Raw genomic sequence first — 12,021 nt, forward strand, 5'->3', positions numbered from 1 at the left:
ATAAATTGTCAAGGGATTATGAGCGAGGGAGGGTGGGGGAGGGGGGAGCTGATACCAAGGGCTCAAGTAGAAAAAAATGTTTTGAAAATGATGATGGCAATGTGGAAATGTCCTTGACACAATGGATGGATATATGAATTGTGATAAGAGCTGTAAATGAAATTATTTAAAAGAAGAGAAAAAAATGCTGGTGTCAAGGACAGGCATGTTATACCACAGGGATGCTTGGCTAACTATTATGCTAAATAAGTTTTGTGGAACCAGAAAAACTCCCCAAATGGGGGAAGGCCTGAGAATTACCTTTCTGGTCCATCACTCATTAATTCACTGACATGACTCTGGGCTCTGCAACTGTGCACTTGACTCCCGAACCTCACATTCAATTGCTCAGAGCAGGAGCACACGTAGTAATTTGAGGAACAATTAGAAATTATTGTCCCTGTGTGACATTAACATGTTATGTTGAATTAGTAGTGACAATAATTCTAAGTAGTGAAAACAAGGTTAAAAACTGTCAAGCTGGAAATGTCTGTGGTTGACCATATAACTTAAGTCTTCCTGCAAATAAACTGTTTCCTGCGAGAAATGGTATTGCTATAGAAGCAGTATGAATTTGCAAAGTCGCCAATGTACCATTTAGTATTTCAAATATAGTGATTCCAAAAAGCAGTGGCCTGGGTGCTCCAGGTTTTTTTTTAAACACCCCTGGCATTTTGACAAGTGGGTGAAACATTTGGAGGTTTTGGCTGACCACACATGCCTCACCATATCCAGCTATTGACTAGGCATCATTTCCTGCACAATCGCTTAACTATTGTTACATGATTTCATTTGTGTTATAACTGTGCGAAAGACAAACTTAAAATGCCCGTAGAAGCCCAATCCTTTCTCATTTAACTTAGGGTATACACCCGAGACCAGCAAACTCTGTTCGGATCCAACACTCACTTATGAAAAGTTGAATTAGAATGCAGCCGTGTAGTTAAGGCTGGTCTGTGTCTGCTTTCATGAGAAAACAAGCGTTGAGTTGCTGTGACATCGCCTCTATGAGCCACAAAGTTAAAACTATTTACAGCCTAGCTCTTTGCTGCCTGTTTGCCAACCATTGGGGTGCACTGTTGGATGGTTTCGTAGGGAATCTACGCCTCACAAAGACAGGTATGCTTTCTTTTATGAAACCCACATCAGTTAAGGAAACCCAAAACTTTAGCTCTCAAATAGCAAGAGTTGTGTCACAGATTTCTTTCCAGGGATTAATTCCTAGTCAAGAAAATGGGACACACAGTTTCAAAAAGTGTTCTTTTATTATTTCTAGTAACATATAATGCATAAATACTCTATCTTATATGGCCTTTTACAAAAGAGGTATAACTTAAAGATTTTATCATTATAAAGAAAGTATAAAAATAAATATGTTCATATAGGCATTTATTACCAATTATAATCCTTCTTAGAAGGAAGGCACAAATCAATACTTATAAAGTACATACAACGTATAGTAACATATTTTACTATCTACATATGGAAAAAGACATTTTCTCTATCATTGTTAAAGAGCTGGACAGACATTCACCAGGATATGACTGTTGGAACAGCTTCTGGGGGTGGACCTGCTACCCCTCAGTACCCTCCACACCATGAGACAAGTGACCTTGACATCCCCAAGCACTCGGGACCTGTTCCACACCCCCCATTTGTCTTCTGGCATTACGTTCTTTTGTGTAATCTGACTGGCTTTATTGAGACCCATTGGTTCCTTCCTGTGCACACAAAGGCAAGCCTACATCAGGAGGAAAGAAAGGCAGAGGTACCCAATGTACTGCGGCTCCTCTTGTTTTATACAGCACCTGATACCTCACTTCCTTGTCTTTGGCCTCTGGATATTTAATGTATCCTTACAAATTACATGTAATTATTTCTTCATCAAAAAACTTATTACACAAATAAAGGTGAAGATGATACAAAAAGGCAAAGATGAACGCATTGGAGCCATTTCAGTTGGCTGTGCACCTCTCAGGCTGAGCAATCTGAACTCATAACTCTTGGTAGGAAATGGGGTGCAAACTCTTCTCTCAAACCACAACAGCATCAACAAGGCTGGTCCCAGACCCTATTTGCACTCCCATCCCTGCCCCACCCTCAGCCCCACCCTGTGTGTTAGTGAGGGAATGCAGGCCATGTTTAAATGCCAAATCTCATCCATCTCCTGCTCTTCCTTTTCCAAACCCCATGATACAAAGGATTTAATTGGTACCAGGCAACAGGGATTGTAATCTTTCTTAAGTGTATTTTGGCTACGTTTTCTTCTTGATTAGTCTGCAATAGATGTAACGAAAGATACGACGCTAATCGCTTAGGACTTGAATATCTTCTAGTAACTCCCATTTCCTATCCTATCAAATGCGTAAGTGGTGGGATATTCACATGATCAAACATCTTTTCCACCGACTCCCATGCTCCCATCTCGCTGACACTCCTTGTTGACTTGCAAAGTCCATTGGGCCCCTCCAGCCTTCTTTGTGTCAGAGCATCAGCCCTCCCACACTTGGCTTTGCCCTCACCACTGCCACTGCTTAACTGCATTCTGCCATTGTGCAAAAGTCAATGTAATGTTTAGGTTTCTTTAGGTGATCACAGCTCTCGTGGGCCAACACCCCCCCATCATGGGACAGACACTTCAAGGTTCTTTTTTTGTAACCCTTCCCACAAGTCTTTGAGCACGGTGACCACTCCCCCAACTGCCAGTGGGGACAGGGCACATCTGCACAGGGCCTGGTGCTGGCTGGTTTCACTTCCCTGGCACACTCTGAAGCAGGTTGCCCGTTAATATCTCTGCATTCCACTAGTCTCCTCTGCCACCCCAGTCCACATGTCTTGGAACATTCACCCCACTCTTCAATGACCCATTCTGAGAAGGTAGGGATTGCATTGAAAGACTCCATCTTCTTCTTCACAAAGTAAGTGAATTTGATTTTCGGTCGGAGGGCGTTGCCCACAGTAAGGACCTGGATGGTTAAGGGCTCTTTGAGGGGGCTGAAGCTGAGGATCCGTTCCAACACCGCAGAGGAGCCACTGTACCTCAGGACAGTACCTTTGTAGGTGATGTCTTGCTCTAAGGTAGACAAGGTAAAGTCACCATTAAGGATATACGTGCCATCGGCAGCTTTGATGGCAAGAAAACTTCCATTATTTCTGGATCCCCTCTGGTTCCGCTGTTTCACTTCAATGTTTGTGGCTCCAGTTGGAATTGTGACAATGTCTTGGTATCCAGGTCTGCAGGGACAGAGACGGAAATAAGTGAACTCTCATCCCCCAGCTTAAACCCTGCATGCGAAGGCCTGATAATGGTTTTTCATATTTAATTATTTTACCAGAGCAGTATAAAAGTTATATCTGAATGATAAGATCTTTTTAAAGGCTAGATCATTTAAACTTACTTTGCCCTGGTGACGGATCCTGTTACTTTCTTACACGTGGATCCGTTTCCTCCACAAATGCCACATTTGTCAAATTTCTTTTTGGAGTCAATGATGCGGTCACAGCCAGCTTTGACACATTGTCCTTGCACACAGACAGAGGTGGAATCCGGGCTACAGGGAGTACCATCTACCACCTGGCAAAAAACACGTATCTGCCATTACACATTACCAAGGGAAAGAGACGACACCACGGTAATACAGTTTTCCTCAATTAATGTTAGTTCTCTGCTTTCCTGGCCATTCTAATTAGAACAGTCCTTCCCATACACCTTGCAGACTCTCCCTGTCTCTGATCTATACTACGAATCAATCACCATGACCAGTCGCCACTGGATGGCTTCTCACTGATGACCACCAGGAGAACTGGACTCAGCGGAGGATTTTATGGCAGTCTACCCACTGTGCCTCTGGGACTCCTTAACACAGCACTAAAACATCTAACACCAAACCAAATTCTCTCATGTTGTTATCTGTTTACTCTCCTCATCTTCCCTTTAGCTAAGGTCAGTAAGAGCAGTTTCCTTGTCCATGTGTTTACTCTTGGGTCTTCAGGACCCAGAATAATACCAGGCAATAGTAGTTGCTTAAGCCATGACTTGCTCAATCTGCAATAGAGGAATATTTTCATAGTGTCAATGACACATCAAATAATATGAGGCTTCTAATCTTATATATGTCTTGAAGCCTATTAAGCATCAATGCTCAAAAAAAACTTACATGCACTGCTGTTGAGTCAAGGTTGACTCACAGCGACCCCCTGTGGGTTTTGGAGACTGCATCTGTTTATAGGAGCAGCAAGCCCAGTCTTCCTCCTATGGAGCTGCTGGTGGTTTCAAAATGCTGATCATGTGGATCATAACCAGTGTGGAACCACTACACCACCAGGGCTCCTATCAATGTGCAGGCTTCCATTTTAACAAGGCCATTGGCATATGCTAGATACCCGGTAGTACATACTTTGGACTCTCCCCTAACATTGGCTGCTGTGTTACTTAATATGTAATTTATCTAACTATAAGTTATATGTGTAACCCGCTATACAGAATCCCTTCATTTTTCCAGACTTTTCCTTGTATGCTACTGTTGTTCTCACTGCCAAGAAGTCAGTTCGGGCTCAGTGACCTTTGGGACAGAGCAGAGCTGCCCTGAAGGCGTTCTTCCTGAGATGGTAACTCCATGGGAGCAGAGAGCCTCCCCTTTCTCCTGGGGAGCGGCTGTTGAATTCCAACAACTGACCTGCGGGTTGCAGTGCAATGGGTCACCCACAACAACACCACGGCTCCATCAATCGTGTTAGGTGCCAACAAACTGATCCTGACCTATAGTGAAACCGTGAGACAAACTACACGGCCCGCAGGCTTCTGGCTGTCATCCCCACGGGGCAAATTGCCAGTTCTTTCTCTCATGGAGCTGCTGGGTATGTTTGAACCACCACAGCCCAGAACTAAATTGTTGTGCCACACAGTTGAAAGAATCACTAGTGCTTGCGTCAAGTGTCTCACCTATCCAAAGCAACACCAACCTCCAAGGAGTTAGTTGCTCATTTGAAAGTGAGTACAGGTTCAGAGACAAATTACAGAAGGCATACCAAAGGTTGAATGGATAGACAGCAAGTCCAAACATTGGTTTGTAGGGAGATCATCAGTGTAAATGTAACTACCTTGGGCTGAAACACAAAGAAGTGACCAGTGACTTTGGCTTGACAGATGAGCTTGCACCTGTCCTTTGGAGAAACGCCAGCGTACTTGGGTGTCCACTCCATCGCAGGCCCGCTCCCGAAGGAAGTCATTGAGAAGTCATTGTGTGCCTCGCATTGTTCCTCCCTGAAGGTTTTTCCTGGAACGAGAACGGCAAGATGACATTATCCATTTCCAGCCCTTAGCTGCCTGCTTGTGGGCCCTGCGTTTGCACCCAGTTCTCAAACTTCGAGTCTGTTTCTACTCACCATTATTATCTGGGCAGTCCTCAATGTTACAGGACCGATAGCGCACGCGCTTGCCTTCACAGTACTTTCCTCCGTTTTCGGGGACTGGGTTGTCACATTCCCTCATTGTGTACTGAACTCCTCCCCCACAGGTCCGGGAACACTCGCCCCAGGGCCCCCACAGTCCCCAGCTCCCATGAATAGGAGTCTAAAAGGACACACAGAGAGTCAGCATTAGCAATTTGTAAATAGAACTTTTAGGGAATGAAAGAAAAAATACGGGTCACAGAATCAATTGCAAAAATAATCTCTCTCGCCCACAGTGAATAACCTCCCTTGAATTCTCTCTGACCACTGACCATGGAGGTGAAAAGCCTTGCCCTCAGACCGAGTGCAGCAGGGAACTGACAGGTATAGTTAGGTTTAAATTGAACATCACTTGCTTTCCCTTTTACCCATTCTTAATTTGTTCTATTTTCATTATGTTTTGCTTTCTTTTGGACTGAGGCCTTCTTGTGTTTCATCTTGTTACTGTTATTAGTGGTTTTATATGAAATTCAGAGTAGGAAAATTTATAGACAGTAATTAGATGAATAGTTTCTTAGGGTTTTGACAGGGGAAGTTGGGGGTGGGGGAGAGGAAGCTACTAACAGTAAGTACAAAACTGAAGAAAATGTTATACAATTGATTGTGATAACTGTACAAGTGTCTGATATATTAAAAAAATTAAATATATTTTTAAAGATAAAAATATGTATAAGCAATGCTGCTCTTCCCACAAAATAGATTTTTTGGGAAAATGCAGCCCTTTTTTAAAAAATGATGTTATTTGTGATAACATGTAGTGGGTTCATTATAGGACTTTTTTGGTCATTAGTAAATAAACAAATCTCTTCTAGGAACAATAAAAAAATTCTTACATCCGTGCTAGAGGACACAGATTGAACTTGGTCTCAAGTACTTTGACTTCACTGGGGAGCCAAATTCTACTGTGAAAAACATGGCATCACCCTAAGTTGCAGTCGGCTCCGTAGCAAATTTTTGGTTTGTTTTCTCTGGAGGGGTTGATTCTTTTCAATGATAGCATTTAAAGGAACATGAATTTTTGACAGTAGAAAAACTCACTCCAAAGTGCTTCCCATCGGTCTTGTTCACACACTGGCCACTGACACACCACTTTCCCTCTCCACAGCTGGTCCCATCTGCCCATGGGAAGTATTTGGTTTGGCACACGAGGTGCCCATTCATGGTGCCGGTGCACCACAGAGTCAGGCAGGTGCTGGCTGAGTCGGGACAGTGCTTGGATTCCTCCCCAAAGAGAAACTGGCACTGCCGGCTGGCATTATACAGAGCTCCTGGGAGATTGGAGGGGAGCCGTAAGGATCTCTGGGGCTTGTCCATCAAACATTCACCTGCAAAGAAAATGCCAGCCTGCCATGAGTAAATGATTAAAGAACACATGTCATGGGAGACCACATTTTCAGAAAGCACTTAGTAAGGAGATAATACAAAAATGAAAACATTTAAAAATGAAGGAATGGAACATTTTAAAATAGATTCTATCATGAGTTGGTATGTCTACGTGAATAAGAAAGTGAAGCCAAATTCACAGCCATCAAGTCAGTTCAGGCTCATAGCAACCCAATAAGGCAGAGTAGAATGGCCTCTTTGGGTTTCCAAGGTGGTAAATCTTTACAGGAGTAGAACGCCTGTCTTTCAGCTGCAGAGGAGCTCTGGGTTTCAAGTGCCGATGGCAGCACTGATGCCACAGGGTCCCCGTTAAGAATGATGCTATAAATGACATGGCTATGTTAATAACGGCATGTAATTACTGCTCTGCAAGCATTTTGAAAGAGTCTACTTTGGGATCTATTCAGCCTGGAGCACAACATTTTACTGGGAATTCACGTGTGAAATTTGACGATCTTGGGAGTGAAAATTAATTCGGAAGGAGCTAAAATAGGAAGCACAACGAAGAGACCAAGAGCTCATATAACGACAGCCCTACACTTGGAAGCGAAGATCCATCTAAAAAGAGCACCGCGAGGGTCTTACCGTGACCATTATCCAGAAAGGACGTGATCATGGACGCACTGCAGGGAGACCAAGGCTGTGCATAGTCCAGGTTGGAGAGTATCGATGACATCAAGTGGGTCTTCTGGTCCACACTGTTAAAGTTGGCACACTGGTTTGCATCATCGTGTGGCATGTTCAACACGTGGCCTAAGAAGCATCCAGAACCCACATTAAAATTTAGATCATACTTACCCTCCCTCCCCAGCCGAGACTGGTATTTCGTGCAGCTGTGTATCTAGAAGGCATTTATTTTTTTCATGGAGTGTACAGAAACATGCAAGTATCCAAGTGTTAGTTAAAAAGAAAACCCAAACCCACTGCCATCGAGTAGCTTCTGACTCATAGGACAGAGGAAGACAGCCCCAGCGGGCTTCTCCACAGAAGCAGATGGCCATATTGCCGTGGAGCAGCTCGTTAGCAGTCAGTGCATAACCGCTGTGCCATGAGGACTCGTCTAAATGTCCACAGTTCCTATTATTGTAGTTTGTATCATAATATGGACAATTTCAGAAGTGCAGAAAAATATTTTCTAAAATGTCTATGAAGCTATGATCTGTATACTCTCCCTCTCAAATGAATATATGTGTTGATCAGTTTGAATTTTTAAATGGCACTTCCAGAACAAACTCAGTGCATCAAGTCAATTCCAATCATGATAACACCATAGGATGGAGTAGAACTGCCACTGTGGGTTTCCTAGACTTTAACTCTTTACAGGAGTAGAAAGCCTTGTCTTTCTCCCTTGGAGCATCTCGTGGTTTCAAAGTGCTGATCTTGTGGCTAGCAGCCCAACACATAACCACACCACCACCAAGGCTCTCTACAGTGCTCTTAGCTCTCACTACAAAGCACACTCACCTAATTCATGGGCTGTAGTGAAGGCAGCTTTTAAACCATCATCTTCGATGACTGAGCAGCTTCTGCTGGGAACACACATAGTTCCAACATCAGCCATCCCCAGAGTATCACATGTATGGGCGCCACACAAGTCCTGGGAAAAGCAAAGGTGCATCCTTAGTAATAGAATTAGAGCATTCACCTTGGACTCTAGTTTTTTGACAGGTGGATGTCTTCACTTAGGTTTTGGAGCATCTATGTTCATTGTTGTCAAACTGTCCTTCAGGAGGACTTTGTAGAACTCGCCCAACATTGAAAAGTATCAATGACCATTCTCTTTATATTTATTTGTTTGTTACAAAACAGGTGCCCCAAATGATTGTACCCTAGGTGGCACTGCTCACCTCTTTGGTGAAGAGAATCGCTGTGTCATAGTGTTCAGCATCCCGATCACTGGGTGGGTTGTATTGCGTTTGCCAATTGCAGAAATTCCGCAATGTACTAGCAGCATTAGAGTTCACTTCGGGTCCCTTCTCTTTTTGATAGATGACCAAGATCTTTACCACCACCAGGCTAATGGAATTCCGAATGCTGGGGTGTTTGTACAACCTGGACGCCACAGAGAACAAGGTGAGAAGGTAGTGCTTCAGGTCCTTCCCATGGAACTCCGCCATTGTCTGGTCAGCCACAAGCAGGGTTTCCACATAGCGGGGGCTGGACACAAAACGCTTCTTTCTTCTGCTTCCAGTTCCTGCAAGGCGACAAGGACAATTTGTTTGCTCATGGGCAGTCTATCTAAGAAAAACTGCTGCTGTGTTTTGTTTTGAATTTTCTCCTTTACTTTAAATAAAGAGGCCTGGTGTTCTTTGGAGTGGTCAGATTGTATTTTTTTAGAAACTGGTTTAGGCCCTTTTTGAAACCCTCCAATCTGAACAAGGAAGGAGGCACATCTTCCCCAGCTGTAGTAAAAACTTGGATCTCACGCAGCCAGGCAGAGCGCCCTGAGTCACTCTTTCACAGGCCAGGGCTCAAATCCTGAATGAGATCATCAGTCTCCACGTGGAAAGCCCTGGGTAGGACTGGGATGGCTGCCAAGGGGCAGGGCCCGAAGGAATCTGCTCCGTGCTCTTGTTCCAGGGGTCCCTGGGGTGCATGCTCAGCCAAATCCGGGCGCAAGGACCACCCGCACAGCCCAGCAACCTCAATCTAGTGGCCCCAAGAAATACCTTAAGCTCCAGCTTTAACTTTGTAGCGTCTGCTGTAAAAGAGCCCTTGGCAGGGCTTGGGACCCAGCCTGCTCCCCCACCCCCACCCCAGGAAGTTTCATGAGTACATAGCCACTTCAAGGAGCAGCCGTGCAGGGAAAAGGGAGAGGGGGATCACAAAACAAGCCTCAAGAGAAAGTGAAAGAGAGGAGAGGATGAAATGGTAGAATGATAAGACCTGGGGAGCACGCATTACATAGCAGAGTGCATCCGGAAAGGCCTAAGCACCTTTAGCTGCTCTCTCGAAAAACAAATCCCACTGCCTTAGCACACAGCAGCCTATAGGACAAGGTAGAAGTGCTCTCAAAACTGTGCATCTTTTGTCGTGAAAGCAAGTGAGTTCGAAAGGCAGACCTTGTGGTTAACAGCTCCAATGCTTAACTGACTGAGCCCCTTGGCACCTTTCTTATGGCTTCTCTGCCTTCCAGTCAATTCTGACTCCCATTTTAGGAGGGCAGAATTATGGCCTTCAGAGAGGCAGCAAACTGGAGCCAGGATAGGCAGCCAGGAGAGATGGGGCCAACTGGTCAAACACCTCCCAAGCAGGATTTGTGGAGGGCACCCATTGGTCGGCATCAGTCTCCTAAAAAGGTCAGGAGATGGGGGTCAGGGCAGAGGCTCAGGAAACAGGGATCACACAGCAGTTGCCCAAAGCGGTGAGCTGCGCATTGTGGGATCACCACTGTTCCCCGGACCCAGCGTGAGAGCTCAGGCAGCAATTACAAAACGCTGCACAGATTTGCAACCAGGCCAAGGGACGCGCCCACGGGCGCGCGCATGCGCGCACATAGGCACAGGCGCGCGCGTGCTCGCGCGCTAAAAACGAAATTAATAAGGATGGGAAAGAATTGTCTCACTCACACTGAGTAAAATGGAAAGACTAGAGTTACTAATTTTCCCATCTAGGACGGTCAGCAGAAAACAGTGGGTTTGTCCACGCTTCATCATTCGTTACCCAGGCATACGGAATTAAGTTTTCTATCAGGACGTGATTAACTCACACTGGACTTCGCCACCTTGAAATCCAAATCACACCTGTACACTCCAGAGCGCCATCCTGTCTCATTTAAGGTGCCGGACTGGCGTCTACCCTTGAGAAAGCAGACAGGGGCAAAAGGAAAGGGGGTGGCAGAAAAACTCTTCTTGGGCTGGTACCTGTTGGCTGTTCTGCGCGTGGCTCCTGACCTTGACCCCCAGCTTCTCCGTCCTCGGGCCCCTCGCCCCCGGGGAGCAGTCTTTCTTCGTCCAAGACCCCGCACTTGGCGCCGTCACCGCCCCGCCGCCTCCGACGCAGCAGATGGAACTGCGCGGGCAGCGGCTCGGCAGCAGCCGCCCCGGGGGCGAGGCTCGCGGCGGGCGCGGCCGCGGGGGCCGGCTGTATGAAGAACTCCTCGCCCCGCAGGTAGAAAGCGCCTCGCACGCCCTGGCAGAGGCTGAGCGCCGCAGCGGAGCCCGGGTCGCCGTTCACCGTGCCCGAGTAGAAGCAATGGGCCAGGTTGCCAGTGGGGTCTGAGTTCAAGGCCTCGGGCCCGGGGCTGCGCCCCAGGGTCTGGAGCGTGAACCCCGGGGCCAGAAAGCCGTGGTCGGGCTGCAGCTCCAAGCGCAGCTGCCGCCCGAAGGCCTCCAGGCTAAGGCGCGTGGTCTCCTGCCCCGCGGCGCGCTCCACTGCGGGCAGCACCAGTTCTTCGTCGTCCTCGGCTGGGCGCCCTCGGGTGCCCGGAAAGACCAGCAGCGCTACCACGAGCCATAGCACCGTGGGTACAGTGGCCGGCTGCAAACCCCGGGGCTTCCGCGCCGCCGGCTCTGCTTTCTTCATGTTGGTGCCTGGCACGTGCCTTCGGAACCCTTAGGGGGCCGCTCCCAATATTCAAGCCCCGGGAGACACTGCACGCTGGGGTGCAAGGGGGCGATTGTTCCGGCTAGGAGTGAGCGCAAGTCTCCCTCTGGACTAGTAAAGTTAGCAACTACGATTAGTCTTTGAAAAACCAGCGCCAGGAGCTAGCTGGCTGCAGCCGGGCTCCTGGAGTCCCCTGGGTGGAGGTACTGCCGCGCGCCTGAAGCGTTGCCTCCGGGCCAGAGTGGGACGCGGTGGGCGCTGGGCTGCCCCTCTCGGGCCTCGGTCTTACTGCGGGACTGTTCGCTCGCAGGGCTCTGCCTTCTCAGTCCCGGCGCATGCCTTGGCTTTGCAGTCCCCAAGAACTCAGAGCTGCTTTCCAGTGAGTGCAAGACACAGGCAACGGAGCAGTCCTTTTATAATCCACAGTGGGAGGGGGAGGGGAGGGCCCCTCTTTTCCCCGCCCTCCTTTCCTCCTCCCCCTTGGCCTGCTCATCCCCTTACGACTCCGCCCCCTGAGCTCACCCGGTGCTTCACCGCGCGCAGCGCTGCAGGGCCTGGCTGGGGAGGGGGACGGGGGCTGGCGCTGGCTCTGCGCCTTGGGCT

The 12,021-nt window shown here is 47.4% G+C and overlaps 1 protein-coding gene across 1 annotated transcript; it reads right to left on the reverse strand.

The window, feature by feature from the left end:
- Nucleotides 1-1,411: 1,411 nt before the first annotated feature.
- On the reverse strand, nucleotides 1,412-11,781 carry ADAMTS1 (ADAM metallopeptidase with thrombospondin type 1 motif 1). Its single transcript, XM_004713107.2, has 9 exons — nucleotides 10,737-11,781; nucleotides 8,721-9,067; nucleotides 8,338-8,470; nucleotides 7,459-7,626; nucleotides 6,529-6,815; nucleotides 5,425-5,611; nucleotides 5,140-5,315; nucleotides 3,438-3,613; nucleotides 1,412-3,273 (listed from the first exon to the last, which is right to left on the reverse strand). Exons 1-9 carry the CDS (start codon nucleotides 11,395-11,397, stop codon nucleotides 2,574-2,576), a joined length of 2,835 nt encoding a protein of 944 aa, XP_004713164.1. The 5' UTR covers nucleotides 11,398-11,781; the 3' UTR covers nucleotides 1,412-2,573.
- Between the last annotated feature and the right edge of the window lie 240 nt (nucleotides 11,782-12,021).

The sequence above is a fragment of the Echinops telfairi genome, unplaced genomic scaffold, assembly GCF_000313985.2.
Source record: "Echinops telfairi isolate 266 unplaced genomic scaffold, ASM31398v2 ScPeMD7_7469;HRSCAF=8507_0, whole genome shotgun sequence".
Lineage (NCBI taxonomy): Eukaryota > Metazoa > Chordata > Mammalia > Afrosoricida > Tenrecidae > Echinops > Echinops telfairi.

Excerpts from the sequence above, each read along its gene's own strand:
- ADAMTS1 (XM_004713107.2), bottom strand. The coding sequence starts at position 11,397 with ATGAAGAAAGCAGAGCCGGCGGCGCGGAAGCCCCGGGGTTTGCAGCCG. Across the intron at positions 9,068-10,736 it reads ACGCGCAGAACAGCCAACAG|GAACTGGAAGCAGAAGAAAG; the intron begins GTACCAGCCCAA and ends GTCGCCTTGCAG. Across the intron at positions 5,316-5,424 it reads GGACTGCCCAGATAATAATG|GAAAAACCTTCAGGGAGGAA; the intron begins GTGAGTAGAAAC and ends TTCTCGTTCCAG.